Source organism: Geotrypetes seraphini, chromosome 3 (genome assembly GCF_902459505.1).
Source record: "Geotrypetes seraphini chromosome 3, aGeoSer1.1, whole genome shotgun sequence".
NCBI classification, from domain to species: Eukaryota; Metazoa; Chordata; class Amphibia; order Gymnophiona; family Dermophiidae; genus Geotrypetes; species Geotrypetes seraphini.
In genome coordinates this window covers 397970788-397994479 of record NC_047086.1, presented here as the reverse complement: position 1 = coordinate 397994479, position 23692 = coordinate 397970788, and the positions used below count along the sequence as shown (strand labels likewise).

Genomic DNA, 23692 nt, shown 5'->3' with positions numbered 1-23692 from the left:
GAGAGTAATAAAATTCTAGAATCCCAAAGAGTGGCAACATTCTAGAACCCCATAGAGTGGCAACATTCTAGAATCCCAAAGAGTAGCAACATTCTAGAATCCCAAAGAGTAGCAACATTCTAGAACCCCATAGAGTGGCAACATTCTAGAATCCCAAAGAGTAGCAACATTCTAGAACCCCAAAGAGTGGCAACATTCTAGAACCCCATAGAGTGGCAACATTCTAGAATCCCAAAGAGTAGCAACATTCTAGAATCCCAAAGAGTAGCAACATTCTAGAACCCCATAGAGTGGCAACATTCTAGAATCCCAAAGAGTAGCAACATTCTAGAACCCCATAGAGTGGCAACATTCTAGAATCCCAAAGAGTGGCAACATTCTAGAACCCCAAAGAGTGGCAACATTCTAGAACCCCATAGAGTGGCAACATTCTAGAATCCCAAAGAGTAGAAACATTCTAGAATCCCAAAGAGTGGCAACATTCTAGAACCCCATAGAGTGGCAACATTCTAGAATCCCATAGAGTGGCAACATTCTAGAATCCCAAAGAGTGACAACATTCTAGAACCCCATAGAGTGGCAACATTCTAGAATCCCAAAGAGTAGCAACATTCTAGTACCCCATAGAGTGGCAACATTCTAGAATCCCAAAGAGTAGCAACATTCTAGAACCCCATAGAGTGGCAACATTCTAGAATCCCAAAGAGTAGCAACATTCTAGAATCCCAAAGAGTAGCAACATTCTAGAACCCCATAGAGTGGCAACATTCTAGAATCCCAAAGAGTAGCAACATTCTAGAACCCCATAGAGTGGCAACATTCTAGAATCCCAAAGAGTAGCAACATTCTAGAACCCCATAGAGTGGCAACATTCCATGCCACTGATCCAGGGCAAGCAGTGGCTTTCCCTATGTCTTTCTCAATAACAGACTATGGACTTTTCTTCTAGGAACTTGTCCAAACCTTTCTTAAAACCAGCTACGCTCTCCACTCTTACCACAACCTCTGGCAATGCGTTGCAGAGCTTTACTATTCTCTGTTTACACTATGGTCTGCAGTATCAGAAAGACATGCTTTCTTTCAGAATTAATCATCCTATCTGTTGCATCTATTTCAAGGTACAATAGTGATTCCAACCTTAGCGCAGATACTGTAGGAATTCGGTGGCAACGTTTTCCATTCCACCTCTCCCGTGACAAAAGAGATTGCCATCCTTCGTAATCATGACCCCTTTTAGACTAGTTAACTACATAATTGGTGTACTGCGGTGAATAAAGCATTTGATGTCATAGGGCAAAATAATCCCTTAAAGTGCATTTGTGATATAACAATTGCAATCCTTCACACTGGGAGTGAGTCAAACACATTTAAGTGAGATAAAAATATGTACGGCATGAATAAATAAACAATGCAAAGTTAGCTGCCCTTTTCTTCCACGCTTCCTTCGGAAATGTCAGGGTGTAATAGTGTTTATAGTTTATTGATTTATATCCCGCTTTATGCAAAGCGGGTTACAGCTCATACATATTCAATTACAGCAACTTTACATACAATATGAACAGATCAAACGATAAGAACCTTTCAGCGTCCGGTGCTCCAGTGAACTCAGATCCATCATAAATATTTATCGTAGCAATTACGAGTAGTACATTATGTTATCTTGGTACTATTTCATTAATCTCTGTATTCACTCATGACTTATCTAGGTATTAGTTATAGGTTTAATGTCACCTTATTTTATGGTTCTGTTTACCTCTGTATATTGACCCTATACATTTACATTACATTAGGGATTTCTATTCTGCCATTACCTTACGATTCAAGGCGGATTACAAAAGAGTTAGAGGGTGTTTTACAAAAAAGATTTCTGGTCCTTTGGGGGGGGAAAAAAAGAGTAGAACAGGTTGATTTGGGGGTTCGGGGGGTTAGAGGAATGAAAGAAGGAAGATTTCTGGTCTTTTTTTGGGGGGGGAAGAGTAGAGCAGGTTAATTGGGGGGTTCAGGGGTTAGAGGGGTGAAAGAAGGAAGATTTCTGGTCCTTTGGGGGAAAAAGAGTAGAACAGGCTGATTTGGGGGTTCAAGGGTTAGAGGGATGAAAGAAGGAAGATTTCTGGTTCTTTTTGGGGAGAAAAGAGTAGAGCAGGTTGATTTGGAGGTTCGGAGGTTAGAGGGATGAAAGAAGAAAGATTTCTGGTCCTTTGGGGGAAAAAAGAGTAGAACATGTTGATTTGGGGGTTCGGGGGTTAGAGGGATGAAAGAAGGAAGATTTCTGGTCCTTTGGGGGAAAAAAAGAGTAGAACAGGTTGATTTGGGGGGTTAGAGGGATAAAAGAAGGAAGATTTCTGGTCCTTTGGGGGGAAAAAAAGGGTAGAACAGGTTGATTTGGGGGTTTGGGGGGTTAGAGGAATGAAAGAAGGAATATTTCTGGTCCTTTTGGGGGAAAAAAGAGTAGAGCAGGTTGATTTGGGGGTTTCGGGCGGTTAGAGGGATGACAAAAGGAAGATTTCTGGTCCTTTTGGGGGGAAAAAGAGTAGAGCAAGTTGATTTGGGGGGCTGGGGGTTAGAAGGATGAAAGAAGGAAGATTTCTGGTCTTTTTTTGGGGGGGAAAGAGTAGAGCAGGTTGATTTGGGGGTTCAGGGGTTAGAGGGATGAAAGAAGGAAGATTTCTGGTCTTTTGAGGGAAAAAGAGTAGAACAGGTTGATTTGGGGGGTTAGAGGGATGAAAGAAGGAAGATTTCTGGTCCTTTGGGGGAAAAAAGAGTAGAACAGGTTGATTTGGGGGTTCAGGGGTTAGAGGGATGAAAGAAGGAAGATTTCTGGTCTTTGGGGGAAAAAAGAGTAGAACAGGTTGATTTGGGGGGTTGGGGGTTAGAGGGATGAAAGAAGGAAGATTTCTGGTCCTTTGGGGGAAAAAAGAGTAGAACAGGTTAATTTGGGGGTTTGGGGAGTTAGAGGAATGAAAGAAGGAAGATTTCTGGTCCTTTTGGGGGGAAAAAGAGTAGAGCAGGTTGATTTGGGGGGTTGGGGGGGTTAGAGGGATGAAAGAAGGAAGATTTCTGGTCCTTTGGGGGAAAAAAGAGTAGAACAGGTTGATTTGGGGGGTTGGGGGGTTAGAGGGATGAAAGAAGGAAGATTTCTGGTCCTTTGGGGGAAAAAAGAGTAGAACAGGTTAATTTGGGGGTTTGGGGGGTTAGAGTAATGAAAGAAGGAAGATTTCTGGTCCTTTTGGGGGGAAAAAGAGTAGAGCAGGTTGATTTGGGGGTTTCGGGCGGTCAGAGGGATGAAAAAAGGAAGATTTCTGGTCCTTTTGGGGGGAAAAAGAGTAGAGTAGGTTGATTTGGGGGTTCGGGGGGTTAGAGGGATGAAAGAAGGAAGATTTCTGGTCTTTTATTTGGGGGGGGAAAGTAGAGCAGGTTGATTTGGGGGTTCTGGGTGTTAGAGGGATGAAAGAAGGAAGATTTCTGGTCCTTTTGGGGGAAAAAGAGTAGAGCAGGTTGATTTGGGGGCTTTGGGTGTTAGAGGGATGAAAGAAGGAAGGTTGAGAGGTTAGGACATTTTCAGGGATTTTTTGAAAAATATAGTCTTTATTTCTTTTCTCAAAGTTTTGTAATCTGGGGTCGTTATCAGAAGGTTAGCAATTTGGTTGTCTTTTTTTGCTGCTTGAGTGGCTAGGAGGCCATCATATAGTTTTTTTCGTTTAACTTCTTTGATTGGCGGGTGTGTGAATGGGGTGTGAGTTTTTCTCTGTCTGGTTGAGGTGGTTTGGATGAGGCGGTTGTTCAAGTAGGTTGGGCTATCTCCGTTTAAAGTTTTAAATAGTAGACAGTAGAATTTGAATAGTATTCTTGCTGGAATTGGAAGCCAGAGTGAATTGAGGTATGCCTCTGTGATGTAAACATTTTGTCATGTTTACTTTTTCTCATTGGAAAAAACTTTTATCAAGTATATTGAACTTTTAAAAAAAAGTTATCATAAGAACTCAATTCCCGTGTTTCATCTAACAAAATATGAACTTCTTCAGTAATTTCTTAAAATGATACATATTTCCCTGCTCATGTATGCATTGAGGAATCTCATTTCATACTTATGGTCCTATACACGAAAACATGCTTACCATAAGACCATAATAGCCTTATTGGTACAGACCAATGATCCATCAAGTCCAGTAGCCCGTTCTCATGATGGCCAATCCTGGTCACTAGTATCTGGCCAAAACCCAGAGTAGCAACATTCCAGAATCCCAAAGAGTAACAAGATTCCATGCAGAATCTCAAAGAATAGCAAGATTCCGGAACCCCAAAGAGTAGCAACATTCCATGCTACCGATCCAGACTATGGACTTTTCCTCCAGGAACTTATCCAAACCTTTCTTAAAACCAGTTATGCTATCCGCTCTTAACACAACCTCTGGCAGTGCGTTCCAGAGCTTAACTATTCTCTGAGTGATAAATATTTTCCCCTATTGGTTTTAAAAGTTTTTCCTTCTAACTTCGAGTGTCCCCTAGTCTTTGTGATTTTTGACGGAGTGAAAAATCGATCCACTTGTACCCGTTCTACTCCACTCAGGATTTTGTAGACCTCAATCGTATCTCCCCTCAGCCATCTCTTTTCCAATCTGAAGAGCCCTAACCTTGTAGTCTTTCCTCATTCGAGAGGAATTCCATCCCCTTTATCATCTTGGTCGCTTTTCAACTGCAATTGCTTAACAAGCAGAACAAACAGGTTAGCATGCTCCCCAGAACGCAGTTTCAAAAGCACAGCATATGGCAGAATACTGTCCACTAGGTACTTTGGCAATAGCCCATGTGCACACAAGTATGCCATTACCAGCAGTCTGTAGCATATCCGGTACTCTAATTTCAACCAATACAGTTTAATATAGTATTATATTTAAATCATTTTTATTGAGCAAACATCAAACTACAAATATCATTCAACAAAGTGTACAGAGCAAATACTTGAGATACATATGCTCAAAAATTTGTTTTCAAGAGCAAAACAATGAAAACCCTAGGCCTACCCACTGCCCCACTCACCCCGACTCCCATTCATTCATTAATTGATATTTATTTATTTAAAGCATTTCTAATCCGCCTTTATCCAAGGCGGCTCACAGTATTACATACATATTTCAGAATTTGCACCACATAAAGGTCCCATACTTCAGCAAAATCATAAGTATTATTAAAGAATCAGAAAATAATAGTAAATATCGAAGAACTAAGGCCAGCACTGGGCAGACTTGCATGGTCTGTGTCTGTATATGGCAGTTTGGTGGAGGATGGGCTGGGGAGGGTTTCAATGGCTGGGATGGCGTAGATGGACTGGAGTGAGTTTTGACGGAGACTTCAGTAGTTGGAATCAGTCTGTGTGTGACTGTGGTTGTGAGAGAAGCTGGAGAAAGAGCTGCAACTGAGAACCAGAGGCTTGTGGAAGGTGGGAGCTGGGCCTAGCTGTGTGCCCCAGGCAGAGCTATGAAGCCTGGGGTCCCTTCCCAGGGGAAGTCCCAGGCAGGACAGCCTGCTATGGAGAACAAGCTGGAATGTGATGAGGAGAAGCTTGGGCCTTCGGGCTGGAGGAAGCCAGGAAAGCCAGACCCCGGGGCTCCCGGAAGAGGGGTTCCTTCCCCAGCATTGGAGCCAGGGAGAGAGAAGGTACACCAGCAAAGCCTAACTGAATTTCCTGCCAAACTTAATTGTTTTTAATGAACCACACCATTATAAAATGTTTTTAAAATTTTTTTAAAACAATTAAGATGCACATGGAATACCTTGTGGCACCTAGCGACGCCTACCTGAAAAGTAGCCATTGTTAGGGGCGGAGAATAGGCGTGGTTGACTTAAGCATCGTTAGACGTCTGTGTTAAGTGCCAGTAAATTAGGTCAGAGTAAACCGACGCCTACCACATGAATGCCAAGCGACACCTAAGCCCGCCTAGACAGCGCTAAGTGTAGTATAAGTTAGGTGTGGTTATGTGTCATTTATAGAATCAGGCCCAGAGGGCTTTAAGGGAAATATGGTCTGTATTCGTACTTAGATCTTTGAAAAACAAGCAGAGTTCCATATCCGTAATTTTTGCTGGAAAATAAATAGAAACAGAACAGCTTGAGCTAAGTGAAAATGGGCCAGACTGAAAATACCACCTAGACATTTTACATAGAATAGGAGGCAACATGTAAAACTATTTTTTTTAAATGCCTATGTTCCCAGTGTTAATGGAATAGAAACTATGGCCAATGTTTGTCAATCATTTTCTTTTTTATTTGTAAAAGTTTGCAATGACCTTCCTTCTATAATTAGAGTTCTCTCTCATCTACCCACTTTTCGTAAAGTACTTAAGACATATTTATTTCAGAATGTACTAATGATCCTTCATTTTCAAATAATCAATCGTATAAGATAAAATTCAGGGCCTAAAAGATATGGGGCCTCTTCTATTAAACTGCGATAACAGTTTTCTAGTGCGGAGAGCCCCGCTGAATGGCTCGCGCTGCTCCCGTCGCTCATAGAGTTCCTATGAGCATCGGGAGCAGCGCGGGTCATTCAGCGCGGCTCTCTGCGCTAAAAACTGCTAACGCAGTTTAATAGAAGAGGGAGTTAGTTTCTGTTCTAATTTCCTCTATAATTTTATTAATATTTTGTTAACCGAGTCGAGCCCTCCTGCTGGGATGAATCGGTATAAATAAAATCAAAGATTAGATAGTGTCTAGGTATACAATTACAAATTATATTTGTATACCGCTGATACCTCGAAAAATTCATAGTGGTTTACATAAAAGAAATCAAAACAATGCAATAAGGAATTACAATATCAGAGAGATTTACAACTTATGCAGCGCATATTCCTCAAACAAATATGTTTTCAAGGCTTTTTTAAAACTCCATAATTTTGTCTTGAACCAATCTGATCCAATGCCCATATCAAAGCAAATAATCTAGATTGTTTTATCCCTCTCACCTTTGGAAATCAAAATAATGATTGTTGTCTCAGGTCATGTGATTTGATTTCCGACTAACGTAACAACGGAGGCATATAAGCACGGACATCTCCTTGACGTATTTTGAACATCAAACAAGTTTAAACTTTCTACATTGGGTTATCTACAGGAAAGGATGCACTGTCGCTATAATGCCAATTCTACCCTTGTCACATACAAGGATGTGAGCTTCCGACCCCTCAATTACTTGCCAGATGTCATTGTGCACAACTGCCGTCGCAGAGGTGTAATAATTGTAATAAACAGATTAACAAATAGAATATAAATTCTAGTTGTTATATCAGTTATGAGGTGTATAATAGCCAGTAAACACTGCTAGAGTTTTATGTGCTCCGCTCTTCTGTTGCATTTGCTATAAATATTCCAAATAAACTTTAATTAATACCATGTAATTTGACAGCACCACATGCCGGGGGATGGCAGAGCTCCTAGTCTCGAGCAGCCTTGTTAGATTCTACACCTGGAAACCTCTCCGATTTGCAACAAAGCCACAAAGTCTAATAGTAAGCCACCGAGCATCGAGTTCCGCTTATCCGTCTTCCACCTGTCCTGGCTGGAAGCTGCCCTCCCACATATCTTCCTCCGTTATCTCCCTGCCCATTTTCCTGCGTGGGAGTCTTCTGGTCTCCTGTGGAGGCATGGGTTCAATTCCCACTTCTGAAAGGGATTTTGCCAGGTACCTGTGACCTGGATTGGCCTCCGTGAGGACAAGCTACTGGGCTAGATGGACCATTGGTTTTAAGAAAGGTTTGGATAATTTCCTGGAGGAAAAGTCCATAGCATGTTATTTAGAAAGACATGGGAGAGCCACTGTTTGACCTGGATCGGTAGCATGGAATGTTGCTACTCCTTGGGTTTGGGCCAGGTACTAGGGATCTGGGTTGGCCACTGTGAGGACAAGCTACTGGGCTAGATCGACCATTGGTTTTAAGAAAGGTTTGGACAATTTCCTGGAGGAAAAGTCCATAGCATGTTATTTAGAAAGACATGGGAGAGCCACTGTTTGACCTGGATCGGTAACATGGAATGTTGCTACTCCTTGGGTTTTGGCCAGGTACTAGGGATCTGGATTGGCCACCGTGAGAATAGGCTATTGGGATTGATGACCCAGTAAGGCTATTCTTAGGTTCTTAAAATTGAAGGTTTGCCAAGGATGCCTAGTATTCTTGCACCACTTCTGCCTGCAGAGGGGGACAAGGATGAGGTAGACAGTGGAAGGTTGTGTAAGATTCTCAGACCGCTATGTAGTCTTATTCTGTTGGGGACACTTGAAGACTTCAGGGACTGCCTGTAGTGAGGGGATGAGGAAAATTAGTTTCTAGGGGACAGATTATCTAAGCTCCGACACCACAGTAAAATACCATGATGGGCGCGATTTCTGTTTTACTAGAAATTCTGAGCACAATAGAATGTAAATTATGTGCAAGCTATTTGTACAGAGAATTGCAGGTAAATGAGGGGAGGAACTGTGCCTGACACATGCTCAGAAGAGCAATCACTAGGCACAGCAAATCCCTCCTGTCCAAAATGAAAAAATAAATAAATAAATAAAACATGCCCATTTTTGCTGCTCTCTTTGCCAGTTCAGCTGACTGGGGCTTCCCCTGACATGACTGGCTCAGCTGGCAGGGAGAGCCCCCAATTTTTCCCTTCCGTCTGCCCTCAAAGATAGATCCCTCCCCCCACTGGGCTGAGTACCCCCTAGCCCCCCTATCCCCTTATCCTCCTATCATTAAATTAAATCGACAGAAGGGATGCCCACTCCCTCCTGCTGAAAGGGTCTCCCACCTTGGGGGGGTCTAGTGGTCCCCATACCTTGTAAAGAAGACTAGCAGAATTTATACTCAGTCCCTCCAGCCAGCATGCCTGTCTCTTCAAAACAGCAGGCCTTCTCCTTCCTGGTGCATTCTGGGATGCACTGGGAGAGGTCTAAGGCTCTGATTGTCTGATTGTCCCAGGCACCTAAGGCCCCTCCCAGTGCCACTAGAGGGAAGGGCCAATCAGGACCTTAGGCTCCTCCCAGTGTATCCCAGGATGCACCGAGAAGGGGAAGGCTTGTCATTTTGAAGAAGTGGGCCTGCTGGCAGGAAAAAGCATCCCTCCTGTTGGCCTTCTTAACAAGGTATGGGGTGGGGGGCCTCATTAGACCACTAGGGTGAGAGAACCTTTTGGCAGGAGGGAATAGGAAATCTTCTGCATGGAGTTGGGGGGGGGGGTGCATCGGCAGAGGGGCCATTAGACCTCCCAGGCTTGTGTTTGGGCTCTACAGAAAGGGAGGGAATCAGGGCCATTCATTTTCAGTGGTGGATCTAAGCTGCTTTATTTTCCTGAGCTAATCAGCACCAACAGAAAAGCAAAGGTATGACCCTGCTGGTAAATATTGGCCCTGGTGCCTCATAAATGGAGGGGGGCGTTCCTCTTTGAGAATCGCAAGTAGAGCTTAGTTGGGAGGTCAAATACGTGCATTTAACAGTGGTGTAGCGCCATCATTAAATGCACGGCGACTGTGGAGAATCTGCTCCTAGGACTCCACAGTGGTTCCCAACCCTGTCCTGGAGGACCACCAGGCCAGTCGGGTTTTCAGGATAGCCCTAATGAATATGCATGGAGCAGATTTGCATGCCTGGCACCTCCATTATATGCAGATCTCTCACATGCATATTCATTAGTGCTCTCCTGAAAACCCGACTGGCCTGGTGGTCCTCCAGGACAGGGTTGGGAACCACTGCTCTAGAAGGCTTTTTTTTTTCTGTTCAGGGGTTGCCAATGAAGCTAGTGTATTGCCTCTGTGAGGCATGGTGGGTGTGCTAGCCTTTTTCTCCACCCCTACCTCAGCCTAGCATCATTAGCTCCCTAACAATTACATGGCCACAAGAAAGTTAATGCGCTTGAGCTTCTCAGACCCTCTCGTGCATTTATTATCCTCTTAGTTAAATACTGCAATTATGATGTGCTTAATTTGGTCGAGAGCCATGCGTCAACAACAAGCTTTCAGGCGCGTTGCCAACATCAGCCCATTCTACATTCTGATCTTTTTCTAGTTGCTGATTCTGTGCTCCAAGCAAGAAAATTTGCTTCTCGCTCTGAGAAACCTCTTTACTCTTCACTCCTCGCACCACTAATAGAGCACTACGATCGACCGATCAAAACCTCCTTTCAATACCTTCTTTAAAAATCATCGGCACAAGCCATAATGAAATATTTTCGATCACTGCCCCCCCAGTTATGGAACTCACATCCAGCCTAAATTAGAGAAGAAACTGTATTAGACAGATTCAAGAGTTCCTTAAAAACCTTTCTTTATAAGGATGCATTTGAAATCTAGAACCATGAGGTCCAGTTTATCTAACCACCTATAAAACTTAATCATTAATTGCTATATACAGTAAAACCTTGGTATGCAAGTGTTTTGCAAGACAAACAAAACATTTTAATAAATTTTAACTTGATATACAAGCAAAGTCTTGCAATACGAGTACATACAGTATACATGCGTCACATCGTCACAACTGAGCCGATGGTTCTTCTCTCTCTGACGCTGCGGGAGTGTAGTGACTGTTCTAAATGAGCAAAGTCTTGCAATACGAGTACATACAGTATACATGCGTCACATCGTCACAACTGAGCCGATGGTTCTTCTCTCTCTGATGCTGCAGAAGTGTAGTGACTGTTCTAAACGAACGAGGTCTTGCAATACGAGTACATACAGTATTTTGTATTAAAGTTTTTGGGTTGTGAAACGAATCGTCTGAGTTTCCATTATTTCTTATGGGGAAATTGGCTTTGATATACAAGGGTTTTTGATTACAAGCACGTTTTCAGAATGAATTATGTTCGCAAACCAAGGTTTGACTGTATATTACTTAGAATCTGTAGCTCTTATTTCACCCTTATCTTTGTTGTACCCAGTGGCGTACCTAGCATATGTGACACCCGGGGCCCATCATTTTTTGACACCCCCCCATCTATATGAAAAATATGATTTTTAGTAACAATCCACATATTGCACAAGAGTGTACCTAGGAAAAGGCAGCATCTTAAACACTGAAGTGAGCACTAGAACACCAACACATACATTGTAAAACTAAACAAGCCAGATCCTGCACAGTCAATTGATCCTGTACAGTCGATGCTATCAGAAAGCCATGTCCCTTTCATACACACAGACAGATACACCCTCGCCCAATATGGAATAATCACAAACTAAAAATAGAAATATTTAGACAAAAGTTAAACTGAACTGCCAAGAAACCAGACTCTGCATACAATGCAACACCACAACACCACAAAAACAGTAATATATGTCCTCTAATACTGTGCAAAATATAAAGACAGTAGATGTAAATTTGAAAAAACTGATTCATAACAATCACTACTTTACAAATTAACAAATAAAAATAAAACAAATAATGAGAAATAAGAAAATACCATTTTATTAGACTAATCCCCGTAAGCTCGGTCCTCATCCTCACAAACCACCTGATTCCATCCACACAAGCCTTGAATTGTTTTATATTGAACTTACTATATTAAAGTATAAAAGAAACAATATTCTGTACAATTGTCAATTTATAAATCAGCGTCTTCTCCCCACTCTCTCTTCCCCATTTCCCTTCAGCATCCTCAGCCCACTCTCTCTCCACTTTCCTTCAGTGCACGCACATAAAAACAAGCAAGTAATTTTATATCATTTTCATTCTATTCATTCATAGAAATGAAAGTCTAAATAATGCCAGTCACATAACAAAACATGATTTTACAAAAATAATTCCCTGCACAGTCAAGCCAGCAAGGATTACTAGATGTCTTTCAGCAGCTCCCCTCCCTCCCCCCCCTTACCTTTGTGGCCAAGTCAAAATGATCTACCAACAATAAAATTTTAAAAACACAAAGCACGCTGTTCGCAGAGAAAATGTTAATTATCATTTATATTCTGGGGGTTTTCAAAGAGGTCAAGGCAGATGACTTTATGCAATGTCACCTCAGTAACAACTATACAAAAATAGACAAATATACCCCCTCCCTTTTTACTAAACCGCGATAGCGTTTTTTAACACAGTGAGCTGCGCTGAATGCCCCACGCTGCTCTCGACGCTCATAGGCTCCCTGCGCTAAAAACTGCTATTGCGGTTTAGTAAAAGGGGGCCATAGTGCAAAATATAGACAGCATATATAAATTCTCAAAACGGATACATTTTGATCACTAAATTGAAAATAAAATCATTTTTCCTACCTTTGTTTGGTAATTTCATCAGTCTCTGGTTGCACTTTATTCTTCTGACTGTGCAACCAATATTTCTTCCCTTCTTTCAACCTCCTGTAGTCTTCATCTCCTCCAGACCTCATTCCCTCCCCCAACTTTTTCTTTGTTTCATCCTGTCCCCTTCTTTCTTCCCCTCTCCATGCCCCCTTTCTTTCTGTATGTCTGTCTTTCTCTCTTTCTCTCCGTGCCCCATTTCTTTCTTTCTTTCACCCTGCCCCCTTCTTTCTTTCTCTCTCCACATGCCCCCTTTCTTTCTCTATGTTTGTCTTTCTCTCTCTCTTTCCGTGCCCCCTTTCTTTCTCTGTCTGTCTTTCTCTCTCTCTCTGTGCCCCATTTCTTTCTTTCTTTCACCCTACCCCCTTCTTTCTTTCTCTCTCCCCATGCCCCCTTTCTTTCTGTTTGTCTTTCTCTCTCTCTCCGTGCCCCATTTCTTTCTTTTTTTAACCTGGCCCCTTCTTTCTTTCTCTCTCCATGCCCCCTTTCTTTCTCTATGTCTGTATTTCTCTCTCTCTCCCCATGCCCCATTTTTTTCTTTCTCTGCCCTCCCAAATGCCACCGCCATTGGGAAACATGCTGCTGCCACCGCCGCCGGGGAAAGGCTGCCACTGGGCATCGGAAACAGGCCGGCACCGAGTTCACCCTGCTTCTCTTCCCGCGGGCTGACCAACTCTTGCTGCCCGACGGCAATTCTAACGTCGGAGAGGATGTTCCGGGCCAGCCAGGCAGCGATTGGCTGGCCCAAAACCTCCTCTCCGACGTCAGAATTGATGTCGGACAGCTAGAGTTGATCAGCTCATGGGGAAGAGAAGCAGGGAGGGAGAACTCGGCGTCAGCTTGTTCCTTTCCCCGGCGACAGCCAATTCCCCAGTGAGTGGCCAGCTGTGCACCCCCTTGGGTTGTGCATCCAGGGTGGACCGCCCCCCCCCCTTGGTACGCCACTGGTTGTACCCCTTTTTCTTAAACCATTGTAGTTCTTCTCCCTTTTCCCTTTGTTTATGTATCTTGATTTTAAGTTTGTGTCTGAATTCAAGAGGGCCTGGGATAGGCACGTGAGATCTCTCAGAGAAAGAGATAATAGTTACTGTGGGCAGACTAGATGGGCCATTTGGCCTTTATCTGACATCATGTTTCTATGTCTTTGTTCGTACTTTTAACTGTTTTGTTTCCCCATAATTTTAACATGTACATCGCTTAGAAATTTTTATAAGCGTTTGATCATATTTTAAAATAAACTTGAAACTTGATGTGCTCCCAGGACCACTGCCTAGTACGGGGACTCCTAAAGCATTTCCCTTTGGTCCAATAAACGGCTTTAAGCTCTTAACATACGGTTAAAACATGGGGACAGGCTTCCGCGCAATCACGTTAAGGTATTTTGAGATGGTTTGCCTATTTTCATGAATGAAACCGCATGTTACTGAATTTTTCAACATTTTTATGCCATGGGCATGGCATGGGTGGACAGCAAAAAATATAGAAACATTTTCTATTGTGACTGCCTTACTGATTTTGCACTCTGACACGACGCTTACAGGTTTATCTCACCAGCGCAGAGATCTTTTCGTTTATTTTTATATCTAATCCACAAGCCTGCTTTTAGGACCTACAGGGACTCCTGAAGAAGACAATAATGTCGAAACATGTACCGTGCTGGGTTCAGACCCTAAACATTTTTATATGGATTATTTAATTGTTTTAATAAAGCCTTCATCTTGGACATCAACTATCCGCAAGTTTTTTATTTTTTTCTTTTGGTTGGCTTTCGTTTGCGGAGGAATCAGGGTCAAATGTCTTGTCTGGCTTGTAAGTGTATCACATAATAATAAGTTGATAAATTGATATATAGGAGCCCTCAGTTATTAGCATTAGTAACCACCTTTAAATGGTATAGCTTCTAACTTCAGTGTGCTTATAATTACGCCCAATATTTGTTCAGGGCCTCAGAGCTTCCAGCTGATAAGTTTCAGTTTTCAAGTTTTTATTCAAATTTGAAGCTATCACTTATACAAATTCTAAGTGATTTACAGATAAAAAACGGGGAATCAAATCAAAAGTTTAAAAATGCCTATGACAGTACAATTTAAAAAAGAATGATACAACTAACGTAAGTGGCGTTACAACAAAAGGACAAATCCAGGACTGACACGGTATAACAGGAGCAGAAATGGAGCAGGATGCTGGGCTGTGTAAAGAGAGGCGTAGCCAGTAGAAGGAAGAAGGTGTTGATGGCCCTATACAGGTCGTTGGTGAGGCCCCACTTGGAGTATTGTGTTCAGTTTTGGAGACCGTATCTGGCGAAGGACGTAAGAAGACTTGAAGCGGTCCAGAGGAGGGCGACGAAAATGATAGGAGGCTTGCGCCAGAAGACATATGACGTATATTTTTTTAAACTCTGTAAACCGTGTCGAGCTCCACTTCAGTGGAGAAGATGCAGTATATAAACCTAAGGCTTAGTTTAGTTTAGTTTAGTTTAGGAGAGACTGGAAGCCCTGAATATATATACCCTAGAGCAGGGGTCTCAAAGTCCCTCCTTGAGGGCCGCAATCCAGTCGGGTTTTCAGGATTTCCCCAATGAATATGCATGAGATCTATGTGCATGCACTGCTTTCAATGCATATTCATTGGGGAAATCCTGAAAACCCGACTGGATTGCGGCCCTCAAGGAGGGACTTTGAGATCCCTGCCCTAGAGGAAAGGAGAGACAGGGGAGATATGATTCAGACGTTCAAATACTTGAACGGTATTAACGTAGAACAAAATCTTTTCCAGAGAAAGGAAAATGGTAAAACCAGAGGACATAATTTGAGGTTGAGGGGTGGTAGTTTCAAGAGCAATGTTAGGAAATTCTACTTTACGGAGAGGGTGGTGGATGCCTGAAATGCGCTCCCGAGAGAGGTGGTGGAGAGGAAAACGGTGACGGAGTTCAAAGAAGTGTGGGATGAACACAGAGGAACTAGAATCAGAAAATAATAGTAAATATTGAACTAAGGCCAGTACTGGACAGACTTGCACGGTCTGTGTTTTTATATGGCCGTTTGGGGAAGGATGGGCTGGAGAGGGCTTCAATGGCCGGGAGGGTGCAGATGGGTTGGAGTAGGTTTTGACGGAGATTTCGGCAGTTGGAACCCAAGCACAGTACCGGGTAGAGCTTTGTATTCTTGCCCAGAAATAGCTAAGAAGAAAAAATTTAAAAAATTTAAATTAAATCAGGTTGGGCAGACTGGATGGACCATTCGGGTCCTTATCTGCCTTCATGTTACTATGTAGAAATACAATTTAAATAGGAAAGAAAATGAAAAAGGGGAATACAGAGATCTGATTCTTTTTGAAGAAGAGTGAAAGTCTAAATGAAGGAAAGCTGGAATATCTCAAGAGTGGAATTAAGTATTAACAGCATCGTTAAAAAAGTGTGTTTTAAGAAGAGCTTGAAAACGATCTAGGTTGTTTTCTTCTCTGACAGTGGTGGAAAGAATGTTCCAAAGCTGGGGGGGAGGGGGGCTACCACTGAGAAAATGTGTTGATGCTTGATGCCTATAATACGTAGAGATGATACAGTTAATAGCCTACGGTCTGCAGATCTTAGAAGACGTGATGGTTCGTAACATCTCTGGGCTTCCATTCCATTCTCTAGCTCTATATCACGTCCACAAATACGCAGATTTGGGCTTACTGGGTTCCCAAACTGGTCTGAGAGACATAAGGGTTATAGGGTTTTTTGGCCAGCACCCAACCAGAGACGCTTTGTGGTTCATGTTATTATATCAGCTGTCCCAATAAAACCTGATGGATATCCAGCTCATCAACTCCACTTTATCCTGCACTGTGAGTACAGGACGTTTGTTTTGTGGCTCTTCCATTATTTTAAACCTCACGAGAAAGGGTGGAATTATCAAAAGTGTTCAACAAAAAAGCTGAAAAACATGAAAAGTGCTAGAATAAAGTCACTTATCTGGATCCGGCATCTGTAGGGAACATACTGACAAAGTTCATTCTTAACTGTTGCTTCTACTACTACTGTTTTAACATTTATACAGCACAGTACAACAACATATTTAAGAGACGGTCCCTGTTCAGTAGAGCTTACAATCTGAGTTAACAGACAACAGGATAAGTAGGGGCTTAGGGAGATTCTGAGGGTGCTTAGGGTGAGGGGGTTAGGAGTTAAATTCATTCTCAATGAGGTGGGCTTTTACTCTGGACCAAGAAAGAAGGGAAGAAGATGCTGGACATACAAGTGAGGGTAGGGGGATGATAGTGAGATGGAAAGGGAGACATTTTTACATTAACTCTCAAATAACTAGAGCTGGAGGGAGGGAGGTGGCTGTTGCAATTTTTATTTATTTTCTGCATATCCTACAATTCTATGCGTTTTACAAATTATTCAGGTACTCAAGCATTTTCCCCTATCTGTCCTGGTGGGCTCACTCTATCTAATGTACCTGGGGCACTGGGGGATTAAGTGATTTGCCCAGGGTCACAAGGAGCAGTGTGGGATTTGAACCCACTACCCCAGGGTGCTGGGGCTGTAGCTCTAACCACTGCACCACACACTCCCCATGATGCTTTGGGAGCTGGAGGGAGGGAGATTTATGGCTGCTGCTGATCCCTCTGGGGCTGGAGGGAGGGAGGGCGGGGAGGTTATGGGGTCAGGAGCACCACTTTGGACGTTGTTTTAGGAGCACTGCAGACAATATTTTTTTCTCCAATAATTTTTTGGTCTGTTGGTTGAGAACGCCGGTTAATTGAATGCCGGTTAGCTGAGATTCTACATTAGATTAGATTAGAGAAAGGAGTGCTGGAGAAAGCAGTGATTGAATGGCTGATGCAGTGAAGAGAGCAGGCTCACTTTTTTTTTTTGCAATTTAGGAAAGCACTGAAAACCTTTTTATTTCCTTAATTTTAGATTTTGTTTGGCAGTGAAATATTTTAATTTTATTTGTACAGTATCTTAATTACCATTTGTATGTCAAGGAGAGGGCATATAACTTTTTATAAATAAACAAACGTGATTTTTGTTTTTCCAACTAAGCTCCGCATTCCAATTCCACCCTGTTTCACAAATACAACTCTATTAACTCAGCAGACATTACTGTATAAAGAGAGCTGCCAGGGCCATTTGTTCAGGAGATAATGCTGGAGTTGCCAAAGAGCCTCGTAAATAAATGCAGCCCTTTTCCCGAGAAATTGAGATAAACATTAGAAGGCAGTGCAAGCCTCTTCACGACTCTAGATTTCAACTGCTGATTTGAATTCTTGAAAGAAATGTTTGATAGGACTTCCAAGCAATTATTCACAGGCTGCTGTTACAGGTGATTATTTCACTGTAATACCATTTGCACACCATTAAGATGCAGTAGGAGCAAATGAGATCTAGGACAAATTATTCCATCCAGAGAATCACTATAGGATTGCATGGGCTTCTATTCTAATTGGTCATTATTTATCCATATGCCCTTGAGTTCGGTTTGCTGTAAATGAATTAGTTCGCTGCCTATCTGTTCTGCAATCTTTTTCTTGTTAACTGTGTTTAATGTTAATAAGATATGGAGGTAATTCTCTTCACAGAACACTTTAGCAAATAAAGAAACATTTAGGGGAGTAGTAGCATGAAGGAAACAACAGGTGACCCCCCACCCCACACACACACACACACACTTGGAACATGAAAGGGTGAACACTCAAATAATACAAAGAAAGATGAGTATATGACAATACAGAAATAATAATTATATAGTATATGTATATACTGTATTTTTCACACTATAAGATGAACCTGACCATAAGACGCACCTAGGTTTAGAGGAACACCTAGGTTTAAAAGAAATATTCTGGGAAACAGCGATCACAACATGATCCTCTTCGACCTGGATGCAGGGGCGAAACATCGGTCCAGAACGACGGCCATGGCACTGAACTTCCAAAAACGGAATTACGAAGAGCTGAGACTCATGGTGGGGAAGAAGATTAAGAAGAGGATAAGCACTGTAAAAACACTAGAGCAAGCTTAGTCCCTTTTTAAGGACACAGTCACCGAGGCGCAAAATCTATATATACCACGTATCAACAAGAGGAAAAATATCAAGGAACCGGCGTGGCTTACTGTAGAGGTGAAGGAAGCGATCAGAGACAAGAAAACTTTGGTTAAGGAATGGAAAAGGTCAAGAATGGATGAAAATTGGAATAAGCACAAACAACATCAATGCATGTGCCATAAGGTGGTAAAAGGGGCCAAAAGAGACTACGAGGAAAAAATAGCTAAGGAGGCAAAAAACTTCAAGCTGTTCTTTCACTATATTAAGGGGAAACGACCCACGAAGGAAGCAGTGGGACCGTTGGATAACCATGGAATAAAGAGAATGCTAAAGGAGGACAAAGCAATCGCCAACAAACTGAACACATTTTTTGCATCTGTATTTACCGAAGAGGATATATACATCATACCAGAACCCATCAGGCTATATGCTGGAAACGAAGATGTGAAACTGACAAAGTTGACGGTCAATCTTGAAGAGGTATGCAGGCAGATCGATAGGTTTAAGAGCGATAAATCCCCGGGACCGGATGGCATCCATCTGAGGGTCATCAAGGAACTGAAAGGGACTATAGCTGAACTGCTTCAACTAATAGCCAATCTGTCGATCAAATCGGGAAAGATTCCGGAAGACTGGAAGGTGGCGAATGTTACGCCGATCTTCAAAAAAGGTTTGAGGGGAGATCCGGGAAACTACAGACCAGTGAGTCTGACCTCGGTACTGGGAAAGATGGTAGAGGCACTGATAAAGGACCGCATCATTGATCACCTTGACGGACACGGTCTGATGAGGACCAGCCAGCACAGTTTCAGCAAAGGCAGATCTTGTTTGACGAACTTGCTGCACTTCTTCAAGGGAGTAAACAGGCAGATAGATAAGGGCAACCCGGTTGACATTGTATATCTGGATTTTCAGAAGGCGTTCGACAAGGTTCCACATGAACGACTACTTCGGAATTTTCGAGCCATGGAATCAGGGTGAAATACTCACGTGGATTAAAAACTGGCTGTAGCATAGGAAACAGAGAGTGGGGGTAAATGGACAATACTCAGACTGGAAGAGCGTCATCAGTAGGGTGCCACAGGGCTCAGTGCTTGGATCCATGCTCTTCAACATCTTTATAAACGATCTGGACATTGGTACGATGAGTGAAGTGATTAAATTTGCGGATGATACAAAGTTATTCAGAGTAGTGAAGACACAGGGGGATTGCGAAGATCTGCAATGTGACATAATCAAGCTCGAGAAATGGGCATCAACATGACAAATGAGGTTCAACGTGGATAAGTGTAAAGTGATGCATGTCGGTAACAAAAATCTCATGCACGAATACAGGATGTCCGGGGCGGTACTTGGAGAGACCTCCCAGGAAAGAGACTTGGGAGTTCTGATCAACAAGTCGATGAAGCCGTCCATGCATTGTGCGGTGGCGGTGAAAAGGGCAAACAGAATGCTAGGAATGATTAAGAAGGGGATCACGAACAGATCGGAGAAGGTTATCATGCCGCTGTACCGGGCCATGGTACGCCCTCACCTGGAATACTGCGTCCAACACTGGTCGCCATACATGAAGAAGGACATGGTACTACTCAAAAGGGTCCAGAGAAGAGCGACTAAAATGGTTAAGGGGCTGGAGGAGTTGCCATATAGTGAGAAATTGGAGAAACTGGGCCTCTTCTCCCTTGAAAAGAGGAGACTGAGAGGGGACATGATCGAAACATTCAAGATATTGAAGGGAATTGACTTAGTAGATAAAGACAGATTGTTCACCCTCTCCAAGGTTGGGAGAACTAGAGGGCACTCTGAAGTTGAAAGGGGATAGATTCTGTACAAACGTAAGGAAGTTCTTCTTCACCCAGAGAGTGGTGAAAAACTGGAACGCTCTTCCGGAGTTTGTTATAGGTGAAAACACCCTCCAGAGATTCAAGACAAGGTTGGACAAGTTCCTGCTAAACTGGAACATACGCTGGTGAGGCTGGACTCATTTAGAGCACTGGTCTTTGACCTGGGGGCCGCCGCGTGAGCGAACTGCTGGGTATGACCCAGCAGCGGCAATTCTTATGTTCTTATACCAGGCTCTGCACCCAGCCCCACACTCCTTGCCAGGCTCTGCACCCTGTCCCCCCTCCCTGCCAGGCTCTGCACCCTGTTCCCCTTCCCTGACAGGCTTTGAACCAAGCCCCCTTCCCTCCCTGCCCTACCAGACTAGCAGCCAGCCCCTTTCCCTGCCAGACTCTGCACCCTGTTCCCCCATCCTTGTCAGGCTCTGTACCCTGTCCCATCACCCTACCATGCACACTATCCCACCTCTGGTGGTCTAGCGGTAGGCCTGGACAGGAGGAATCTGTCCCAGCCGACTAACAATTTTTTACACACACCCCGGTACCTTTTTCAAATTCTGGTGGTCCAGAGGTGTATCAGCAGGAGCGAGCTTTCCGTGCGCCTGACCGTCCCTTGCTGGATGGCTGCCTCATCATATCTTGCTGCCGGTGGTGCACAATTCAGGAGCAAGCTTTTTGTGCTCCAGCCTGGCCCTGCGCCGCACCCTGAATGGCTGTTGTCAGTTCTTGCGGTACTCATGAGAACGGATGGCAGCCATTCAGGGAGCGCCGCGGGGCAGGCTGGAGCACGAAAAGCTTGCTCCTGAATTGTGCACCACCGACCACAAGATGTGATGAGGCAGCCATCCAGTGAGGGAGGGGCAGGAGCGTGGAATGCTCGCTCCTGCTGATACACCGCTGGACCACCAGAATTTAAAAAGGTACCGGGGGAGGATGGTAAAAAATTGTTATAGTTGCTCCATAAGACACACAGACATCCCCACCCACTTTGGGGGGAGGGGAAAGTTCATCTTATGGAGTGAAAAATACGATAGATGGTATAAATAGGTAAGATTCACAAATATTTAGCAAGTATTGTAACACCTTTACTGAAGCTCATGCAAATAACTCAAAATTGACTCCCCCAGTCATTAGTAGCGGTATACTGTAGAAGCTTCCAATAAACAAGCAATAAATTCTTCTTTTTGTTATTGCCCAGAATTCATCTCTGCCAGTCCCAGATACCATGCAGATGTGGATGGAGTACAAGCGACAGTGTATGGAGTATCTCCACCAGCCACCCTTACCCAGATCAGGTAAGCCTGTTGGTTTCCCCATCATGCTCTTTTCTATTGCCAACCGAACAGCTAGCTGCTCCCTACCTATGAGGAAAGGGGTTCCCATTGCTTCAAAAAATCAAAGTATTGAGCCATGGGGACGCTTTATAATGCTGGAAATAGGAAGGGGGGTTGGTAGCTACGACCCACTTGTCATGTATGCTGAACTGCAGTTCAAACCCCCCCCCCACCCTCAATGTCATGTCTTGTATAATTCAAAACAATCTGGCAAATAACAATGTTGCAAAGCTTTCTTCGATCAGTGCTCAGAGGTACATGAATGTCAGACTAGATGTCGGGTCAAGCCCGAACACAAACGTCTGTTAAAGGCTTTCAATCACTGCAAATGGCCGCTTGGTTGCTCCAGTCTGATAAATCTTATATAGTAACCAAATTCACTTATCTTAGGGTTAGAACATCAGATAGTTTCTGCATGGAAAGGATGGTAGTACATGGAAAGAACATCCCATGTTGTCACTGCAGTTACAGACTGCCTAGGAGTGGTCTTGGACTCAAATCTATCACTCTCAAATCACGTATCAAGCTTAGTGTCTACATCCTTCTACTACCTCTGTCAACTGAAGTGCATACATCCTTACTTTTCAGAAACCTGTTTGTATTATCCCGCTTAGACTATTGCAACGCACTACTATTGGGCTTACCCACAAAAACCCTCTCCCGCCTCCAAGGTGTACAAAATGCAGCTATTCGTCTCCTGAAAACTCTAGGCTTCCGAGACCATGTCACCCCAGCACTACCATCAATGCATTGGTTACCTATCCAAAAATGCTGCGCCTTTCAAGCCTTGGTCCTAGCCTTCAAAACCTTCCACAAGCTGACACCGAATTACATGGCATCAAAACTACAAATTTGCGTTCCAAACAGATCACTGAGATCTCAAACAGAGAGACGGCTCACACTACCACCTGGTCTCTCACTCAAAACTGAAACAGCCAGCAAACGCTCTTCTTCACAGTTTTGACCCAGATTCTGGCACACCATCCCCATAGCCATTAGATCGCTAGGCAATCTGTGGAACTTCAGGAAGGCCGTGAAAACCTTCCCCTTCACAAATCCAGCTCCTTAATGTCCAACGCTACTCACAAGCTCCATAATGACTGACGCTACTCACGGGACCTAAACTGCCGACCACCAATCGTGTACTCGCTTACAACACTAAAACCTTAGTACAATTATGTTATGTTATGTTAGTACAGTGAATGCTGTCCTATGCCATGTAATATCTTCTACGAATGCCGCAAATTCTTCTAAGCTATGTTTGCCAAAAATGTCTTTCAATAATTTTGTCCTTCTATACTGTGAATGTACCTTTGTAACCCGTTCTGGGCTCCTTTGGAGGACGGCCTAAATAAATGAATAATTAAATAAATATAGGAGTCCTTTTGCTAAGCCTTAGTAAGAGGACCCCTATAGTTATGCAGTCTTACACTATATTTATGCAGACATCAGGACCTTGATATTCCCTGTTTCCTCAAATTTCCCATTAGAACAGTGGTTCTCAACCCTGTCCTGGGGGATCCCCAGCCAGTTGGGTTTTCAAGAAATCCCTAATGAATATGCATAAGACATATTTGCATGCCTGTCTCTTCCATTATATGCAAATCTCTCTCATGCATATTCATTAGGGATATCCTGAAAACCCAACTGGCTGGGGGTCCCCTAGGATAGGGTTGATAACCACTGCATTAGAAGTATCTTAGATAGAAAAGGTTTTACTGTTGATGCATGATTGGATGGTCAGTTTAGTGTGCCGCTGACTGGAAAGTTTTTGAGACATTGTGCTAGTGGAATACTTGTGGAGATAAAGCTCTTTGTTCGATACCATACCATGACCATGTACAGTATCCCTTTCCCAATGTTGGCAGTTTTGAGTCAAAATATTTCCTTGGCCATTGAAGCAAAATGAATGAAACTTGGCAATCTTGTACAACTTTTTATGAACTACTCAATGGAACTAAGGCGGATTTTCATTTTTTGAAACTGAGGTACGTAAAAAGCCTCAAAGTGGACCGAAAAATGGACTGTGCTCAAAAGGTTCAAAGTTTAGCCTTCTGTGGCTCCTGTAATAATGAAGCTATTCCCGTCAAATTTTGTCTGTTATTTTGTTACATGACTTTTGTTCTCAAATACACAATTTCAACTTATTAGCTAATATTGTTAGTTTTTAATTTCAGAGTAAAGTTTGTGTTTTTCAAAAAAATTGGGTATTTTTAACCAGTG

The 23692-nt window shown here is 43.1% G+C and overlaps 1 protein-coding gene across 1 annotated transcript in view; it reads left to right on the top strand.

Annotated features, from left to right (window-relative positions):
• The window catches only part of GLP1R (glucagon like peptide 1 receptor), a 245924-nt gene that overhangs the window by 47994 nt on the left and 174238 nt on the right, over positions 1-23692 (top strand). Inside the window, exon 2 of the mRNA XM_033935380.1 lies at positions 21334-21430. Coding sequence (XP_033791271.1) covers positions 21334-21430 — 97 coding nt within the window. The remainder of the gene's footprint in view (positions 1-21333; positions 21431-23692) is intronic.